We start from the raw sequence: 19707 nt of genomic DNA on the forward strand, positions 1-19707 counted from the left end.
ATGAATGCTGCATGTTTTGGTGTTTTGTTTTTGTTTTTTTTTCCACTATAAATGTAAATTCTCCACATGCATACAATACCTGAATATACCTGCACACAAACGTTATATTTATCTTTATGTTCTGGAAGACTCTTATTTCTGTTTTTATTATCACACCTTGGCCTTTAGACTTCTAATCTTGGTTGGAGAAACAACCCAATTTACCCCAACAATCAATAAAGTATTTCTGAGTCTGAAAACCACTACAAACACACTGAAATGAAAATAAAGACATCGCTGTTATTCTACATTCTTGAACTGACTGCACACTTTAATATGCAAGAAAATCAAAGGAAGGCTTCTGCAGTTCATTAAAGTCTAATGTGGGTTTCATACTGGAACATGGTTTAGAATCACTCTTTAGCACATTATCATCACTTAACATGTCAGTCTTTAAGGAGATACCATACTACCAAGCAGAGTCCCTCTGGAGCGGTGAGTCATTTGAAGTCTTGACCTTGGCTTCATTGAGCGTAAGGCTAATCGTTTTAGCGTAAACCTAATTGTTTAAGGAAACTTCACAGGCCGAAGCCCTTCAGCGCTGGATCTGATCCGCATCCACTGGAAGGCTCTTCAAAAGGCTGCAGTTCGCCCTTCCTGTCGGTGATTCCTGCGAGGGAGAAAGTGACAGGATCCAATAAAGAGCAGATAGGGTGAGTTCTGGGTCAAAGCTGGAACAGCTGGAAGAGAAACAAAGGAAAGCACTTTTCAGGAAGCCTGGTTCACTGACTCATATCAAATATTCAGATGCCCCAAATCCTTTCCAGCAGGTGTAAGGATGGCACAGTTCAATGAATGGGGAAAAAAGGGGGTCATGTGAGGTCAACGTGTTGATGGCTGAAGGTGAAGGTGGCTGGATTAACAGAGCAGCTGACCTCTTCAGAAAAATCAATTATTTTGGCTGAAGTTGTTTCAACAGAAGCCTGTTCATTCAGGCCTCGCATGTTTAGCAATAACAAAAAAAGGATTTTAGGGAACTCGCCTGACATTGTGGGATATTTCACTGTTTGTTTTTAGCTTAGCATGAAGACTGGATGTTGGGGGAAAATTAAGAAAATCTGTCTGTTTACAGTTTTTCTGTATGTATTAAACAAATAACTTCCCAGTAAGCAACGACAGTGTTCACATGCTGATGTTTAATAGGCGTAATGTTTATCATGTTTGTCGTCTTTGTAGCATGTTAGCCAATCGGCACTAGCTGAATTTTGACCTGACAGATGAAGCATTAGTGGCTTTTTGGTGAAATCAGTGAAGCTTTTACTGATCACCCTGAGATATTCCATACAAAACCACAAGTGTGAAGCTCATAGTGATGCTGGAACAAAGATCAGAGGATCATCCGAGTTTATTAAAATCAAAATCAATCCGGCAGGTGTTGAGATTTGCACCAACGTGTTTACAAGAAGATGAAAAATGTAATATTGTTAAAGTTTTAATTACAAAATGAATACTGAAGCCCTGGACAAATTAAAAAAATAAGGTTTCTGAATCAAAGGTTATTTTTTCTATCAGTCATATGATCATTAAAAAACACAACTAGTGGACCCAGTTCTTTACAAAGCCCAAATAAAAAAACAAGATCAGTGATTTAATTCAGTACTTAAAATGTTCTTTAAACATGCAAAACAGATAATAAAGAAAAAAGTGTGGACAGGTGGGATATTAACAATGCAGGTAGCAGCTCTCCAGTGATCCTAAAGTAACTGTCTCTTCAAAAGAAGTGTCTTGTTTGTTGGTTTACCAGTACGGTAAACCAACAAACAAACAAACAGGAAAATGTGAGTGCTTTTTCGCATACACTTAAACACCTCAGTGTCTCAGCTTCAACACTTTGTTTAACAGTTCTGCTCAGCAAACACGTCTGGCCGAGGAAGGTGAACGCTTGTTCCTCTCTGCACACTGTTGTGGTGGGAAAGTAGGCCAAGATGAGCTGCAGGCTTGCTAAGTGCCCGCCCATTGAATCACAGCACACGCACGCACACACACACACACACACACACACACACAAATTGACAGGGATGCATATGAGCCATAATAACAGTAATGTCAGGGATCACACCGAGCAGATGTAAGGGCGTGTTGTTTTACTGAAATGATCTCTAAGAAAATGATTTTTGAGACGTCTGCTCCAACACATGATGCTCTTCGTCATCAAAGGAGAATATGCGTGAGCCACAAACAACAGATCTGAGTGTGTCTGACCGAGCAGCCTCCTTTTGGGTAGGGAGACACTGAGAAACGTCCGAGCCTGCTGTTGCTAAGCGATGGAGCTCAGTGCTGCTGAGAGGCAGGACGGGGGTGAGTGGAGGACCTGCTCCTTGTTCGAGAGTCTTTGATTCTCAGACGCCCGACATCACTGCAGCAAGAAACAATCGAGGCCCAGCAGAAGGTCAGTTCCTTCTGCTGCCACAATGCTGCCACCATGTGGTCCTTTCCGACAGGAGCGTCGTAATCTGCTGAGACATTACACCCCCCCACACACCCACACACACACACACACACCTTCCATCATCGACTCAAGTTGGACACTTCCTTCTTTTTCTTGTCTTTGCTCCTGTGAAACACAAGAAGAACACATTAAGTCAAATATCAAAGACACAGGGAAGTGAACTGACGGTTGATAACTTACTGACTGAAGCATGGCTGGTTTCGCTGTGATGAGGTGCAGCCACTTCATCTGCAGCTTTTGATGTACGTAACAGGTATCTCGGTACGTGCTGAGAAACAAAAAAAACAAAACAAAACAAAACACCATGATATGTCATGATAATTCACACAGAGAATGGGAGAGGAAAGTAATTAATGATGCGGTGGGGTGGTGCCTCATTTACCTTTATATTTATGTGAATGTGTGCATTTTAGTGTCAGTGTCATCACGTGAATTTTGACTTGAATTGAAAATTTGATAAAAATTTACACAAAACTGCGACATAATGTGAATTATAAACAAAAAAAAAAAAACATTTAATAAGACAGAATTAACGATAAATCGTAATCGTAGTCTCTGATAACTGCCTCAAGAATTTATGTTTGCCTACAAGTCAGTGGTGCTTTTAACTTATCTGATGAATGAATAACATGAATGGGAAAAGTTAATGGCACTCATGACATTTTTTTTTGTTTTGCATTTACTGTATTTTACACATCTTTAAGAAATTCAAATATTTCTTACAGTTCAGTGTTTTTAGCCTAATTCAGTTGTAACTTAAGAAACTGGTTAAAAATCTTTCTGTCTTTCATACAGAAATAAAGTATCCAGATGGTCAGAAGCTTCACTAAGGACTCTGGAAACAACTTTAGAATGATGTCAGGAGCTGTTGAATGACTTTTTGTTTTTGTACAAAGATCACCTGGTATTTATCTTTCAGAAAATGGGATGCATTGGCAATACATAGCAAGAACAAACTGGGTGTAGCATTTAACTTGTAACTACATGTCTAATATATATGTATATATATTAGAAGACATAAAGTTGAGTGATAATGATGTTTTGGTCATTTGTTGAGCCTTAACTGTTCACTGCAGAGACATACCTGTTAAAACAGATAAACATCATGATACTCTCTGTGTGATGCTGAACTGACCCAGCAGGTTTGGGGGCGAGGGTCAGGGCCGCTGGTGGCCCTGCTCTGGATTCTCCGACTGCGCCGTCGGTCAGCGGAGCTGCTGGGACGACTTGAGGTGGAGGGTCGAAGGCGACTGTCTGTGGATGCATTTTCATCCACATCAGCAAGGAGGTCTATTAATTCTCCATCACTGATCTCAACCTCCACCCCCGTGGAGCCGTCTGCACAGGAACAGTTTAACGGAAAGAAAATCAAAATGTGGCTTTCAAAATCTTTTCCTTTATCTACTGGAAAATTGTGACTTTTATGGTTACCAGTGCTGTCAATGACATCTGATTACAAGCATCCAATCACATAAAACACTCATTGAGCTACTTTGGCGAGTGGCTTCCCAATGTGATGATGTTTCAGTGCAGCTCTAAAGAAGCATGTGAGCATTTCTGCATGTTATAGTCTATTTTACCTCAGCAGACAGCGAGACTACAGACTACTTCCTTTTCAGACTTCCAAACATTTTTTTGGTGTCTTTGTTTTGTGCATTTTATTTTTAAACATTAGGTGCCGTATGTTATTTACGTGAACTGAAACAGTGGCTGACAGGAAAGAACACATTCCTCAAATACCACCACGTCCACAGTCTGCTTCTTGTGCTAAATAATGTATAAGTGAAACAAAACAAAACAAAACACAAAAGATGTGTCATCTGCTTAGTGAAGTACACAGCTTTACCTGCATGCTGAGGAACTGCCGCACACTCGGGACAAATCCAGTCACCTTCAGGGCCCACGTTTAATGATGGTGTCAAGCAGTCCATGTGATACCTGGAACAACAAGTACAATCAAAGCATCAGAAGGTGGAGTCATGACAAAATGTGCTGAAAAAAATTGGATCAAAACTGCAACAGTACTGTAAAGCCACACCCTGAGTCACACTGTATGCACACCAACAGTCGGTGCCTGCGGTCGCTGCGTCCACACTCCTCACAGATGACTGTGCTGCTCCCCTCCTCTTCATCGTCATTATCATCATCCTTTTTCTGCATCTTCACTTTGATCTGCAGCAGCATAAACACTTCAGCGACACTGTTACCCAACGCTGTCAACACATTTCCAGATACTTCGCAGAAAACTGTAAATTATCACCTCCTTTTGAATGTCCCCTCCAGGACACCGTCTCTGGTAGATGAAGGCAAAGCTGATCCGATCCACTGGGCATGTGTTGGCTGTCTGAAATCACAGTGTTTCACGATTTGATTTGCATTCATTTCATAGAAAAGAAATGGTAGCACAGTGGAGACTCATATGAATCATTCAAAATTTTCCAGAGTCCAAGCTGATGTCTTCAGATCACTTGTAATGTCCAATAAAAACCTCAGAAATATTCCATTCACAACGGCACAAAACAAAGAAAATTTTCTGATCTGAAACGCACTGATTAAAATATCTGTTCAAGACTGACATATTTTGAGAGACAGGTGAAGTGTATGTTTACCTGGGACCACTGGAGAATACATTCAAGGCAAAAGACATGCTGACAGTTCTCCAAAGAAGCCACTGCTTGTTTTTCAAAGCGGCTCAGGCAGATGTAACATTTAGCTTTATCTGAGTCTGACGTGAAATCTACACCGTCTCCTCCTGCTGTGTTTAACCCTGTGAACCTGTCCATAACCTGAAGTGTCTATGGACGACTGAACAGCTTTTGTGACACTAGAAGAAAATGGAAACCATTGCGGTTTACAGTTAAATCGGGTCGAATGACGGCTGTCTGCGGAGTGCTGCTGTCTAAATATAACACATAGGTCGGTCAGAGTTTCCTGTGAATTATTATCATAACTCACAACACAACATAGCTCATACTGACAACAGCTAGCTTAACGTTGGATGGTATCTAGCTTAGCCAGCTAACACTACAGTACCTACAGTACGTCTTTAAATTAAGTCAGTACAGTCATACAGTGTTAACTATCGTGTGGCTTTTGGCTAGATAGTGCTAAATGATAATGTTACACAGAATTAGAATTCACATGAAACAGCCTGGTTCAGTTTCCAATTTCACAACATGTTCCGCGCTACGCTAAAAACTTCCGGTCCACCTGTTTTCAGAATAAAAGCATCGAATCAAATCAAATTGCATGAAAACTTTATTTCAAGGTTGAAACGAGTATCTTAAATATTACAACAAACATCCAAAGCTGGACTACCAGCCAGGCAAAACGAGCAACTCTTCTAGGCTTCACTGGTTCGTAGCAAACGAGTCATTTGAGAACAGTACAATATTAATTGACAAAGTAACTCCACAAAAGTTTACATGATTGGAAACCATGTGTTTTTCTGCAATGACTGAATGTCTAGATGAAAGGCTGGCAAATAATTTTCAAGAACATAACAGCTTCTTTTTTAGGATTCTGTGACGGAGAAGAATATGTCCTCAATATTGCCTGCATGTTACATAATTACATAAAGAAAAAGTTTTCAGTGTTTCTAGGACAGCCTTTCTGTAATTTGGTTGACTTTTTCTCTTTCTGTGTTTTGGTGGTAATGGCATAGGTAAGTTCTTTATTTTCAGATTTATGGAACTGATGTTGTGTTTCAGAATAAATATTGTAAGTTATAAAGAAAATACACTCATACATCTTATTGTGCTGCAGTGGGTGGGGAATAAAGGCAGACTGTATGCATAATGAACCATGCTATGGTTTCCTGCCCCTCCCCTCATGCTGCACCTACAGTACTCTGAAACAGGAAATTAAAAGTCCCCTTTTAGCAAAAGCAAAGATCAAGGTAGTACATGCTCATTGTTTTCTGAGAGGAACTGCACAAACAGTGCAGCATAGCATGACCCTGATCTCATTAGTTTTTAGTGTAGCTTTCTGCGCTCAGAGGCAAAAGCAAAGGAGCCCCAACCAACTTGGTAAGTGTTTTTTTCTGAAATGCTCTTTTTTGTTATATAATACAATCTAGCTTTAGTTTGTCTTAAGTTTACAAATAAAACTTTAATTTTTCCTAAATGTGATTTCCAAAAATGGGGTGAAATTCTTTCAGCATTGTGCATCATGAATTCAGTTGTTTTGCTTTAAGGATACTTTACTAAAAAATTTACATTTCAAGCAAGTGAAGGGAAGTCTAACTTTGTTTTTGTTTCCCTTATGGTTTAGTGTTCAGTGTTATTCTGCTTTTTCTGTTTCACTTCACCCTCCTTTTGAAATATAAATGTAAAGCTGTAATTAGATGTGTGAGTATACGTTTTGTACCGAGGGTGGATGTCCATCCCAGCTTACCCTTCCTTCTGTTTTGAGAAATCTGAATTTCTGAAAAGAATCTGAAAGAAAATTGTAATCAGCTTCCACAACAAAAGCAATATGTTAAAAGCAGAATAAAAATGTTTTTAATCAATTAAAAGATTTGTTTCCAACATCGTGTGTTAGAGTGGAAAAACTCTGAATGGAAACATGATTGTGTTGCTTCAGTTACAGAAACCCTGAAGTCTGCAATGCAGCGGTGTTTATGAGAATCAGCCTACGCTGTGTGAGTTTCATTTGACTGCACTGACAAAACAATCTGCAATGATGAATATGACAAACTGCAGCATCCCTTCAGCGGAGTACCAGTCCTACCTTTTCCCAGCAGTCTACATCCTAGCTTTGGTTGTAGGTCTGCCTGGAAATGTGGCTGCTCTGTTCGTCTTCACCTTCAGGACCAAACCTCGCACAGCCTTCAGCGTGTACATCAGCAATCTGGCTCTGGCTGACATCGTCATCCTCTGCACTCTACCCTTTAAGATCCACTACCACATCAACAGAAACAACTGGGTTTTTGGGGACATCGCCTGCCGCATCACCGGCATTCTGTTCTTCGCCAACATCTACATGAGCATCTGTTTCATGACTTGCATCTGTGTGGATCGCTACATGGCCATTGTGCATCCGCACACCTACCTGAGGCTGCAAAGCCCCTGGTGGTCTGTGGTGGTGAGTGCGATGCTCTGGTGTGTCGTCGGAGTGGCTATTCTGGTCTTTATTCTCATGGGACCTCTGGAAACCATTGAAGACAAACCTGGAAGCCGCACGTGCTTTGAGAACTTCACCAAGAATGAGTGGAACTCTCGTCTGGCGGCGTACAGCCTCCTGTGCCTGACCCTGGGCTCCCTGTTGCCCTCCTTGATCATCCTGGTATGTTACCCTCTGGCTGCAAGGCGTATTTCCACGATAAAGACTAAAACCGCCCAAAAAGCCGTGAGGGTCATTTACACCATCCTGGCTATAATTCTGCTCTGCTTCCTGCCCAACCACGTGGTCTACCTGCTGCACCTCCTGCGACGCATGGGCATCATCCAGAGCTGCTCCGCTGCCGAGGTCATCTACCATGCCAGACGGGTCACCATGGCGCTCGTCACCCTCAACACTTGTTTGGACCCAGTGCTTTACTATGTCACCACCAACCACTGCAAATGGAAGTGCCCAAAGATGATATGCCAGTGGAGAAGAATCAGGAAGCGCAGGGGTGTCTATATCATCACAGTAGATGAGTAAACCGAGAGGGGTAAGAGCACATGTCTACTGTAAATACAGCTCTGTGTATGCTTCATTGTCATTGAATATGCGACTCTGGTATTGCAAAAATTAGACTTTTCTATAAAGGTGTTTATTCCAATTGGCTTTGCACATGAAAATAAAGGGAAAAATCAGAATTTGAGTATCTTATTTTTCTGATGCAGTTCAGTCTGTAAATGAGTCCATGAAAGAGTTATGGCAGCAAAGGGTTAATTACGATGCCAACAGTATGTGAAACAAAAATATCGATGAAGTTTACAGGTAACAATTTGAAATTCACTGCACTAGGAAGTGGTTTACATTCTCCACAAGTCCAGGTTCAAAACGGCGGGTCTTTTCAGTGTGAATTTCTCCTCAAACATTCTCAGCTTTGGGACAAATGATATTTCAGCACAGTCAAGATGGAAGCCCTTTTTTCAGCAGAGTTGAAAGGAAGCTCCCCAGGTCCTCGTCCTAACAAAGAAAACCAGAACATGGTGTCAAAAAGACAAGAACAGAGAAAATAACACAGCACCGTCATTTCTCTCTTACAGGCGTCAATACAAACACAGACGGCTACAGAGGACAACTACAGAGGACCAAAACAGTATTCAGTCATATCTCTCACAGCAGTTTCCCCAGTTCTTAAATAATGAAGCAGCTGCTACTTTCGACCCCTCATTTTTGCATACATCAGAGAGATTGTCTCACTTGAATAACCTTCATCTTTTGTTTAAATTCTACATGGTATTCCACAAGAAAAATGCAAATACAAAATATGCACAATATTGTGTGTTCATGAACTTGTGAACCCTCAACTCCAGGCTGATAAGCACTGACTTACTGCACATGTCTTAAAATTAGACATATGTGAACAGGCTTGTTTAAAACCTGAAAGATATTCAGTCTACCATGACAGAAAAGATAAAAACGCAGAAAAACATTACATATGAGGTAGCTGCCACATGACTTTAAAAGATCAATTTCACCTGTGACATCTGCTTCCTTTTAACATAGATTTGTATTTTTATCCTTTATGTATTTCTTTATTCTAATATTTACAGTTATTTGCATTGCTTTTCTCTGTACATATCACATATTGTGTCTGTTAAAAATAAACCTCTGAATGAAGAATTTCTGCATCTTATTGATCCTTCCATCAAAAGCTCACGTTTATGTGTGAACTTGATTTTAGGTTTTGTGCCCATCAGATTACTTTTTTCAAACTGAAAGGATCGGACAAGAGGCAGAAAAACAAATCATATCTTTTGTTGCCTCGATTTTCGCTTTGCATGAAACACATGAAAGAACACGAACTGCTCTCCTTCCATTACACAGTGACTGAGTTCAACGGTCAGGTTTCCCCACCCTCTACTTTCATCTTACTCTCACTTTCAAGGCCCCTACTTTCACACTGTCCACCCACACAAGTGTTTTCCCCTCGCATGGCTGATCAAACCTTTCCTCATGTCTGCGTGGGCATGTAAAAGTCACACAACACAAACACCTCTAGTGCTCCGGTCAGAATGCCGTCAGTGGGTTTCACTAAACAATAAAAAGAGTCCCTTCGGTATACTCACACCTCTGCCGGGTTTGTGTGGACAGTGTGCAGGTTCCAAAACACCAGCGACGTAAAATGTCAATTTCAAAGTGATAATGCCAACAAAAGAGTCCACCAACACTAACGGGACTCAGCTTGTGCGTCTCCGAGCAAAGTCCTTACAACTTAATGCTTCACTGAAATGGGAGATGGGGGTCCTCAGTAAGATGCTCAACTGTGATGATGGACGTCTCAACTTAACCACAACTGTTCCAGTATATTACAGGGTCTTCTCTGTCTATTCTTTGTTGATTTGAAATTAAAGCCAAGTCTCTCATTGTTCAGGTGTATTTCTCAGGACTGGGTGAGGATTCACATTCTCCCTCACCTGTATGGAACATAAAGCAGAAGAAGATTTAATCTGCTTGACGGAGTTGTGACCACAGCCCACAGAGGCTTTTCCACATCATCACTGCTTATGCAGTATCTGCAGGATGTGGTGTGTTTTCAGACAACGAAGAAAAAAAAAAAAAAAAAGTAACTGAATGAAAACTTGCACATATGTTTATTTTTTATGTCATGCGACTAACTTGCCAGTGTTTGTTTTAAGAATTATTATTTAATATTATATTTTCTGATATATAACCTTAGGCATCGGGCAAGACTCGTTGACCTCAGAAAAGTGTCTCTTTTTTAAAAGGGTAAAAAGTTTAAAACATACAGAGCTATAAGTATCTTGGCACTATTACCACTTCTGTCTTCTTGATAACCTTGATAAAGTACTAAAACAGCTCATCAGACCTCTGCCACGAACATCAGAAATGACAAAGCGGCCATTCTTATGCTTGTGTATTTGCCTTCACTCTGGTCTGCCACCAAAAACTGTTGTTCCTTCTATAGTGGCCCTTCGTCACTATCCGCGCATGCTGGTGGTTTAAAAGGCTTGCACGCGTGCCAGTGTAGGTGTGTAGGTGCATGCAGGTGTAAATGCATAACACAGCCAATGTCCAAACACTACTGATTTTGTTCCAGGTTTATTAGGCTACATACAGCCGACTCAAAAGTACTCACTTTCACCATAACACGTAATTCTGACCTGTGAAGTTACACACCATGGCATGGTCAAAAACCGTATGGATTCCCCAGCGTGCGCCACTACGCTGATTAACCCACCTCTCTATATAGACTCAATCCATAGTCTAAATAGATACTGCCACCTACTGGCAAAAATGCGTACAACACTTATGAACACAGAAAATGACCAATTTGGCTCCTACACCTTCCTTGTGTTTGTTTTTTTCTGCTGCCTTGTTGCAGAAAGAATTTCTTCTCTTGGGACAACGAAGGTCTAAACTGAGCTCATCATGTGCCAGGCATTCATGTTGATGCATCTGTCAAATTAAACCAGTCAAGAACAAACAACGAAAATGTTTTACCTGATAACTCCAGGAAAGCAGCAGGACCTTGGTGTTGGCGTCTTCGGCGGAAGAGGAGACTTTGATGACAATAGACTCCACCATGACTGTGCCATCGGGGAGATGTTGGATGGTGTAACCTTTTAACACACTGAGGCATAGAAAAATACAGCAAAAGGTTATAACAGATGTTATCTTGCACTTCACAAAACGCATCAGAAATGAGTTGCGTTTCAGAGTTGACTCAGAGGTGTTACATAAACATGACAAACGAATCCATCCAGCACGAAAACAGATGAGCTCCAAAATCTTAATTCTCAAACAGAAGTGTCATTGACTGTATATGTTCAAATCTACCAAAGGAAGTGAAAGGACAATGGATTAGACAATCTTAGACAATCTTTCTTTGTTAGAAAGGAAGGGGGGCAGAACAGTGAAGTGATTCATGGGTGTAAAGCAAAGTAAGTGGGTAGTGTGGGTGACTTTTGAAATAATGCAAATCAGTAAAGTGGAAGCAGGAGGTCGTCTTCCTGCATCACTGCTCCTGACCTCTTGAGGTGTGTGTAGATTCTGTGAAGCGTGTCCGTGTCGCTGTGAGGGTCCTGCAGCTGCACGCGGCAGGTGAAGCGTAACTGATGCTCGTTGAGGCCCAGCTCCTTCAGGGCCTGCTCTGACGACACCAGCTTCAGACTCTGTGCTCAGGGAAAGACGAGAAGGAGATCCATCATCAACTGTCCATCGGTCGACAAGCGAGCAGATCCCGCTGGTGTGAGATAACAGTGAACTTACATTCTCTTTCATGATCAGGGTTCCATGCATGGCACGAGGCTTTTTAGGATCAGGAAGAGGCCCTTCAACAGAGGAATGGATTAGAACAATAAACAAAGAGGCAAATATTACATAAATACACAGGCGGCGATTTTATGTATAAAACAGTGAACAGAAAGTGATAATTTGCTAACCCATTTGACACAACAGTGCAGAGAATTTTATTAAATATGTAATATACTTAATGTTTAAACTCATTAACTTAACTTAACTTGATTTTTGTATCTGTGGTTATTCTGAATTTGATGCTAGCAACACTTTTCACACATTTCAAGCAAGCTGGAACAGGAGCAACAACACACTGTGTACTGCTCGAGAAACACCAGTTTGGAAAAGTCCACAGGTAAACGGGTTCACTGCTAACATAGGATTGTATGATTGATTCATGACTGAGTATGAAAGTGGCATCCTTTAACGATGGAGCGAAGTTCATCACGTTGACACACATGACAGGATCAGAAACACTTTGTAAAACTTTCTGTATTTATTTGTGTTTTCCGCAGCGTCCCAACTTTCTTTGAAATCACGGTTGTATGTAAGATTTTTTGTTATGAAAACTACATTGGGTCATGACATTTAGGTGGCACGGGGGAAGACTGCTAAAATGTCAGGTCAACAAACTGAACTGAAAGTGAAAGTGTGTGGGCGCCGGACACCTAAACCATTGTGACCGGCCGCTTCATCACTCCTTCAGGTGTGAAATAAACAAATTCAAAAGGTCTCAAAACCATCAACTGAACATACCTTGGAGAGCCATCTCTCTCTTGAGCAGGTTGAGAGAGATGTCCACAGGCACACTGGGATTTGTCGTCACAGTCGCTGTCTCTCCGTTGGCTGGCATGTAGCAATCAATGCCTGCCATTTCAACACAGAAACATTAACAAGACTGACAACATCTCCTCCTCCTCCTGTGAGCATGTGTACATTCACCAATTACTCTTAATAAGCCTGACATCACTGATGCGTGGTACACGCAGGCCCACTTCGCTAATCTGTCTGAAGCTGTGGATGGTGATGCACTCACTGAACTCCTGTTCGATCTTGCCCTTGAGGAACTCCATTTTCACTGCCTCCCCGTGCACCAGCAGCATGTTCCGAGGCTCGGCCATACGAATGAGCTGCATGATGCCTTTGGCGTCTGCATGGGCGCTGAAGGACATGTACTCCACCTGCAGCTTCACATCCAACTGTGAGGATGACAGAACAGATAGTCAACACATTTGCCCGTGTTGCTTTTCAAATGGATCACAATTTCACACACAGATTCCTACTGAGAGAAACATTCGTGTTGGCTTTCTTCCTTAGAGTTAGATGAGAATATGAATACCACTCTAATATCTGTTTTATTAAATATGAAGCCAGAGCAAGTAGATGGTTAGCTTAGCTTAGCATAAAGAGGCTAGTTGTTTCCCCTCTGCCCTCAGGCTTCATGCTAAGCTAAGTTAAGTGGTCCATGACTGTAGTTTGGTGTACAAAACAAAGACAATTGAGACAATAATATCAGGCTCCTCATTTAACTCCTGCCAAGAGAGCAAATATGCCCAAAAATGCTGAACTATTCCTGTATGCATTTCTGCATCACAAGGAAGATGATGCAGAAGTCTCATCTTCATCATGAGGAAGATAGATGAGATGAAGCTAAAAACTGTCTTACTGTTGCTCTCCCTTCCATCTCCAGCTTCCTCTGCCCATTTAGGATCTTGTGACCGATTGTCCCTTGTACACAGTACCCAGGCATGATTACCTAAAAAAAAAAAAATCAGTATTATAAGTAATGTCACAAGCACTGTCATCTTTAAAAACATCTTATCTCTGCTTCTGTCTTCCAGACTCACCATGTTCTTCTCATTGCCAGCCCATTTCTTGAAGATCTGCAAAGACTGACCAGCATGCAGCATACCTGGTGTGGCGAACACCACCTGAAAGTGTACATATTGTTGTAGATCAACTGAATTTATATCCTGACACATTTTTTAAATACGTGCAGGAAAGACAATACTTACCATAGGACCAGGGTTATCTGCATAGGAGCGATCAAAGGCCTTAATGTGCTTAAATTCAAACATGTTTCTCTGCACGAAGGTTTTTCGAATCTTCTGGTTGGTCCACGTGATGAAAAGCTTGTAATAATGATTTGCCTTCTCTGTCAGCCCAGTGGAGAAGTAGATTGGGGCCTTTAGGTTCATTCTCTCCCTGTTTGGGGAGAAGAGGTTAATTAGAGAAGCTGCCCAATGAGCCGCCACTTAACATGAAAAACTTCACACACCACCATTACTCTGCCAAGCTTAACACAATGAATACAGCCAGTTTAGGGGTCTGGACTTGGACTCAGACTTGTGCATTAACTACATTCGGACTTGTAACTTGGAGACGTGTCTTCAGATTTTCATTTTAAGTAATAAACCATAGTAATTTGGCATAAGACAATATCTACGTTTAGCTCAATGCTATATAATAATTGTACAATAACATATTTGAATTGGACTAAACTTGGACTCAATGATTTTTCTTTAATGACTTGGACTCGGACTAGAACACTGGGAACTCGAAACTGGACTCGGTTTACAACTTAACAACTTTCTGCTGTATCATTTAAACACAATAAGCTCACTGCACGTGTTATTCTCTGCTGTTTGACTGTTTATGAAGACTTTATTGTCAGCTACAGGTCCAGCAAGCTCAACTGAGCACTTGGAGCATTTTTCGAGTTCTTGTGTATACAGAGACACTTTGCAATGTGAAGGTCGTGTAGTGAGACTTTCTTTTTATAAATACAGAGAAAAAAGTATCCGTTTAGAAGAATATCTATATACAAGTGTGCAAAGCCTTATTCACGTTCACAAACCTACAATGAAAATATAAAAAGTTAAATTTTGCCTCTGACATTTGTTTCAAAAACTGATGAACAACATACCAAAATGTTTCCAACAGGATGCAGAGTTCTTGGGCTCGTCCGAGGGCAAAAACTGGAATGAGAACCTGAGAAGAAAACAAAGATTAAAAAAAGAAAAAAAAAGTTTCTCTCTGTGATAAAATATAAAAAGGAAGAATCTCCTACCTTCCCCCCTCTTTCTATGGTTTCATGCACTTTCTTCAAAAAGTCTCTCTCTCTGCATCTCTTTGAGTCTCGGATGGTGGTGGCATATGTAGATTCTGAGATGAGGATGTCTGGACGGCACTTATCGATCCACGCAGCACTGCAAATATACAACACAAGCATGACAGACTGTGTACTGCATGAGTATGAAGTCCAACATAAAACAAATCCATTCAGTAAAAGCCACTTACCCTAAATGCCTGTCAGGTGTCATGTTATAGTCTCCCTAAAAATAAAAAAGGACATTACTCTGAGGTCTTGGCTGTCAAATTCACTGACCCTGATACACACTTGTTTACACTCACAGTGTAGACCACAGACTCTGATCCCACTTTGATGTGCACCATGGCAGCTCCGAGGACATGGCCTGCATAGTACGCCTTGATCTCCAGCTCATCATCCACCTGCCAGCAGCGCAACAAAAACACCTTGATTTGCCATCAAAAGGGACGAGCAGCTGGTGCAGAACTGATTAAAAGGTGGATTTCTGGGCACATCAAAAATGATATCAGCACTGCACCTGGACAGTTTGGTGGAGGTTCAAAGGAACCACTTTCTTCATGCAGTCCTTGATCATCTGTGAGGTGAAGAAGTTGGTTTCTCCCTTTTTGTCAACAGTGATCTTCCGAAAGTCTTCCAGCAAAATGGGACAGATAGCCTTGGTGGGATGCGTCATGTATATGGGTCCATCGTAGCCCACCATCTCACTCATGTAGGGCAGAGCGCCACAGTGGTCCAAGTGGAAATGGCTGAGAGAACAGGTATAGCTGTGTAAATGCACTGACCTGTTTTTGTTTTATAGATAATGATGAGAAATGGCAGTATATATTGTAACCATGAGGACAACAAACCTAATGATCACACAGTCCAAAAAGTCTGTCAGGCGACCGTTCTGGGTTATATAGGAAAAGTCTGGAAAACGTCTCTGCAATGGCAATACATAATTACTGCAAATTATCTTCTTCACCAGGCCCAAAACATAGAAAACTCACAATATTGCGTTTTCAAAGCAGGTTTAGAGAGAAACGCATTAAAAGTAAAACCCCTTCAGCAACAAAACTACTGGATGTAGTTAAAGAGTTTAGAAGAGAGATCACACTTTGAAATTAGATTCTGCAACTAATGATTATTTTCATCCTGATTAATCTGTTGATTATTTTGGTTTAGTCATCTAAAATGTCATAAAAAGCAAAAAATATTCCGATTACAAAGACGCAAAGCAGCAAAACCTTACATTTAAGAAGCTGCAACTTTTGCTTGAAGAAGTGACTAATTAAATGATAAAGCAGTTGCTGTATGATACTCCTGTATCACAGCGACCCTCTGACGATGAAATAGCAGGTGTAAAAACACTTTATTTCACAAAATGGAAAGAGGAGACATGGATGAGCTTGTGTAAAAGTGCTATTGTTTCTGTTATACTTAAATATGCATGCCATGACTTTGACTGAAACATGTAATGTAGCTGAGATGCAGCAGTTCTTTGTTATTATCACAATCTGAGGCTGGGACAAGGATGAAAATAAATTAACTTTTAATATTGTTATCCTGTGGCGTTTCACTTTAATGCATGAACCCCTTGTTTGTGCTCCTTTTTTTCTGCAAATCCATCATTTTTTTGTCTTTTATATTTTACAGGTGTATTATTTGTAGGTTCTTTATGACAGAATGAAACCCAACTGTAAAGGGGGAAAAATTGTCATGCTGTCATCTTTTGCGGCTGCTGTTCGTTCTTTACTATACAAAGCTAGTTTACTTACATCATCATTGTATCCCATGTGCATCCCACAGTCAAGCATTATGTTTTTGCCTCCAATAGAGACAAGGATACAGCTGCGGCCGACATCCTGTCCAGCACCTTGGAGAGGGAACAGCGAAGTAGAGATGAAGCTTTTAACACATAACTGCACCAGTCAAATCACTAAGTTAGCATCTCCAGCTAACAACGGCTATTAACGGTAAGATGTGAAACGTACACGCTGTTTTCGGCTATCATAACAGAAAATTCACAAGTTATTATAGCTCAAAGGGAGCCCACCACTTAGCAAACAGATAACGTACAAGTTAAACACACATCTATTGTTGACGGAACTAGCATTGCTATTGACTGCTAGCCAAACTAGCGCTACTCACCCAGTGGTGTTACTTTTATTTCAGGCATGTTTTCACATCAGGTCGGCCTAGTTTGAAAAACAGATGAACGACACTTTGGTAACTCCGGTGGGGTGACCGCTCGTCGTTAATAACGGTTTGTTCACAAAGACGTGTGTATTGTTTAACTTGCATACATGTGGGTCATTTCAAATACCGACATTTTCGGTTTTTTTAACTAGTTTCAAGCTACCCGCAGTAAAACGTCAAAACTTCTGGTAAGCGCCTTCAAAATAAAACCATTTTGCATTTATTTACACAAAGTAGATGTGTTACAGGCTGATTTCAGTCTTATCAGAATCAGTGATTCAGTGATCTGTCTGTCATGTATGATTTATTCTGGCAGATCTGACACTGTATCAGAATTGGCATGATCAATTCATATTGCAGTTTTTTAACTTTTCTTTTAACCCAAAATAAACAACGCTAACGCAAGAACTCTTGAAGCTAATGCTCTTATTTTGAAGGCAATACCATCAATTTCCTGCATTGTCCGGCTCGAGTCTGCGCAGTAGGGCGGATTAGAGCAGGAAAGACTTGTCATTCCACAGGCACGAAGAGGGATGCTTGATTTTCTGTCCACTTGTGAGTTTTCGTGCAGGTAATGTGTTCCCTCTTTGATGTTTTACCCCAGTACTTGCACTTGTTGCCACATCCAGTTTGTTGGTAGCCGCTAGCTACGTTTGCTCATTCATTTGTTGCTGTTTTGCTGCTATCGACAGCGCTTCCTTATAGAAAACCATGGCTGGTCCCGTGGCTTCAGAAGAGCAGAAATTCTGTTTACAGGAGGTGCTCGACACTTTCAAGTTGTGTTTGTCGGAAAATAAAGAAGTCTATCTTGAACACTACGTCGCTGGGTGGCGTGGTCTTATAAAGTAAGAGCTTTAATGTCAAATCTGCTATGTGTTGCATTTACATGTGTGTGAACTTACTCCACCCAGCTGTGACAGTCAACAGCGTGTTAACAGACCGGTTCCATTCGACAGGTTTCTGAACAGCTTGGGGAGTGTGTTTGGCTTCATTTCCAAGGATGCTGTCAACAAGATTAAGATCCTCGTCACCCACCTGGATGGTGAGAATGGATCTCAGTATGTCACTATCCAGTCAATGGTTAAATATGAGCTTGAGAATGGACTGGTGGACCTGACGAAGAGAGGGAGCCACCCCGAGTCAGGCTGTCGTACTCTACTGAGGCTCCACCGTGCGCTGCGGTGGCTGGAGCTCTTTCTGGAGCGCCTTCGCACCAGCAATGAGGACAGCAAGACATCTGTCATGTGTGCAGAGGCCTACAACGAGTCTCTCGCCCAGCACCACCCTTGGGTGATCCGTAAGGCTGCAGGCATGGCTTTCTGTGTGCTCCCTGGGCGTCCAGCTTTCTTCGAAGTGATGAATGTGGGCCCTCCGGAACAGGTTGTGGCCGTGCTTGGGGAAGCTCTACCTCTTATCTCTGAGGTGTACCAGATCACAGAGGAACTTTACGCTCAGCATAACCTCCTTGACTTACCATAAAGAGGAATAAGTGCTATTATTTGCCACTTTATACATTACATGGTTTAATATCTCCAATTTGTCCCTGCTGAAGGGCTGTCAAGCTAGACACACTTCCCGTTTGGTGGTTAAAGTGCTGCATGTTCTCTCTGTGTTAGGTTCAAGTAATTAAGCATTACTTCACTGACTATAATCTTTAACTACAGTGTTTAATGTAAACCTGATGTTTATTAAATGTTGCACGATTATCTTTACTTTTTATAACGCACCTGTGAATGATCTTTTTAATTCAGCTTTTGTTTGTTGAAAGGAATGAAGGGAACTACACCAAAGTCTTTGCTCCATGCTAACATCTCTTTGTTTTCATTATTAATCAAAAAAAGACAAAGTTAATATCGCTTCTTTGGAGATTTATTAATCTGAAACTATTCTGAGAATCAGTTCATCATTAAAGTAATTTCCCAAGCAAACATACGAAATATTTGATGTTTTAAATGGAGGAAATTTGCAAATTCTGTTACCTCATAGTAAATTGAATGTTTTGGGTTTTCGATCAATTTGATCATCTGCAGTCAATAGTCAGTTGTATGTGAACTGATACAATTACAATTTTATGTATCAGGGAAATGTTTGCAAAAAAATAATGTAATAATAGGGTCATTAGGTTTGATGTTATGCCATATTTCATTCAAATACTAAGATAATTATCCTCCTCCTTTCAGTGGACTTAGAGATGTTGAAATCTGTTGACCCTGCTGTACATCATCACAGTGCAATTCTTTAATTATTGATGTAATATGCTGTCATTCTTTATTTAAACTGACTGGTGTAGTTTTACAAGAATGTATTGTAATATACTGTATAATCTATATATATATATATATATATATATTATTTAGACAGAGAATCTGTGAATTTGTGTTAGATTCAAAGATTTGTCAACAAATTATTGATTCATTTGAGAAACATTTTGTCAAATTTGACTGATTTTGTTAGTTTTGTTATGTGTTGACTAAAGTGGATGAATTAACTTTGTCATGTTTTTAGATGTTTT

The 19707-nt window shown here is 40.8% G+C and overlaps 4 protein-coding genes across 7 annotated transcripts; 2 read left to right on the forward strand and 2 right to left on the reverse strand.

Moving 5' to 3' along the window:
* Window positions 1-1366: 1366 nt before the first annotated feature.
* LOC124063808 (PHD and RING finger domain-containing protein 1-like) lies at window positions 1367-5722 on the reverse strand. Of its 4 annotated transcripts, none has more exons than XM_046397846.1 (8): window positions 5098-5721; window positions 4749-4832; window positions 4527-4660; window positions 4335-4426; window positions 3624-3826; window positions 2673-2756; window positions 2542-2593; window positions 1367-2395 (listed from the first exon to the last, which is right to left on the reverse strand). In XM_046397846.1, exons 1-8 carry the CDS (start codon window positions 5269-5271, stop codon window positions 2379-2381), a joined length of 840 nt encoding a protein of 279 aa, XP_046253802.1. In that variant the 5' UTR covers window positions 5272-5721; the 3' UTR covers window positions 1367-2378. The 4 variants fall into 4 exon arrangements, with proteins under 4 accessions (XP_046253802.1, XP_046253804.1, XP_046253801.1 ...); XM_046397848.1 differs by having other exon boundaries at window positions 2669-2756; window positions 5098-5715; XM_046397845.1 differs by having other exon boundaries at window positions 1367-2593; window positions 5098-5722.
* Window positions 5723-6260: 538 nt separating this feature from the next.
* LOC124063174 (lysophosphatidic acid receptor 6) lies at window positions 6261-8151 on the forward strand. The gene is made up of 2 exons (XM_046396558.1): window positions 6261-6516; window positions 7073-8151. Exon 2 carries the CDS (start codon window positions 7169-7171, stop codon window positions 8132-8134), a length of 966 nt encoding a protein of 321 aa, XP_046252514.1. The 5' UTR covers window positions 6261-6516; window positions 7073-7168; the 3' UTR covers window positions 8135-8151.
* A 73-nt stretch (window positions 8152-8224) lies between these two features.
* Window positions 8225-17368, reverse strand: ints11 (integrator complex subunit 11). Its single transcript, XM_046396555.1, has 17 exons — window positions 17148-17368; window positions 16775-16872; window positions 15866-15939; window positions 15535-15763; window positions 15320-15418; window positions 15206-15240; window positions 14976-15114; window positions 14832-14896; window positions 13921-14110; window positions 13753-13836; window positions 13572-13661; window positions 12942-13104; window positions 12662-12772; window positions 11879-11940; window positions 11639-11781; window positions 11111-11240; window positions 8225-8608 (listed from the first exon to the last, which is right to left on the reverse strand). The coding sequence occupies exons 1-17, from the start codon at window positions 17173-17175 to the stop codon at window positions 8552-8554; spliced, it is 1797 nt and encodes a 598-aa protein (XP_046252511.1). The 5' UTR covers window positions 17176-17368; the 3' UTR covers window positions 8225-8551.
* Window positions 17369-17655: 287 nt separating this feature from the next.
* Window positions 17656-19683, forward strand: LOC124063176 (ceramide-1-phosphate transfer protein). Its single transcript, XM_046396560.1, has 3 exons — window positions 17656-17766; window positions 17888-18040; window positions 18152-19683. Exons 2-3 carry the CDS (start codon window positions 17907-17909, stop codon window positions 18672-18674), a joined length of 657 nt encoding a protein of 218 aa, XP_046252516.1. The 5' UTR covers window positions 17656-17766; window positions 17888-17906; the 3' UTR covers window positions 18675-19683.
* The last annotated feature ends 24 nt before the right edge of the window (window positions 19684-19707 follow it).

The sequence above is a fragment of the Scatophagus argus genome, chromosome 8 (assembly GCF_020382885.2).
Source record: "Scatophagus argus isolate fScaArg1 chromosome 8, fScaArg1.pri, whole genome shotgun sequence".
Lineage (NCBI taxonomy): Eukaryota > Metazoa > Chordata > Actinopteri > Scatophagidae > Scatophagus > Scatophagus argus.

What these genes read in the sequence shown, in the direction of transcription:
- LOC124063176 (XM_046396560.1), top strand. Translation starts at nt 17,907, where the DNA reads ATGGCTGGTCCCGTGGCTTCAGAAGAGCAGAAATTCTGTTTACAGGAG. An exon ending in GGGTGGCGTGGTCTTATAAA is followed by an intron (nt 18,041 to 18,151) that starts GTAAGAGCTTTA and finishes TCCATTCGACAG; the next exon opens with GTTTCTGAACAGCTTGGGGA.
- LOC124063808 (XM_046397845.1), bottom strand. Translation starts at nt 5,271, where the DNA reads ATGGACAGGTTCACAGGGTTAAACACAGCAGGAGGAGACGGTGTAGAT. An exon ending in GGCAGTTCCTCAGCATGCAG is followed by an intron (nt 3,827 to 4,334) that starts GTAAAGCTGTGT and finishes GTTCCTGTGCAG; the next exon opens with ACGGCTCCACGGGGGTGGAG. An exon ending in CTCGCCCCCAAACCTGCTGG is followed by an intron (nt 2,757 to 3,623) that starts GTCAGTTCAGCA and finishes TTTGTTTCTCAG; the next exon opens with CACGTACCGAGATACCTGTT.
- LOC124063174 (XM_046396558.1), top strand. Translation starts at nt 7,169, where the DNA reads ATGATGAATATGACAAACTGCAGCATCCCTTCAGCGGAGTACCAGTCC.
- ints11 (XM_046396555.1), bottom strand. Translation starts at nt 17,175, where the DNA reads ATGCCTGAAATAAAAGTAACACCACTGG. An exon ending in ACACCTGACAGGCATTTAGG is followed by an intron (nt 15,115 to 15,205) that starts GTAAGTGGCTTT and finishes GTATATTTGCAG; the next exon opens with TGCTGCGTGGATCGATAAGT. An exon ending in CCCTGATCATGAAAGAGAAT is followed by an intron (nt 11,782 to 11,878) that starts GTAAGTTCACTG and finishes CCCTGAGCACAG; the next exon opens with AGTCTGAAGCTGGTGTCGTC.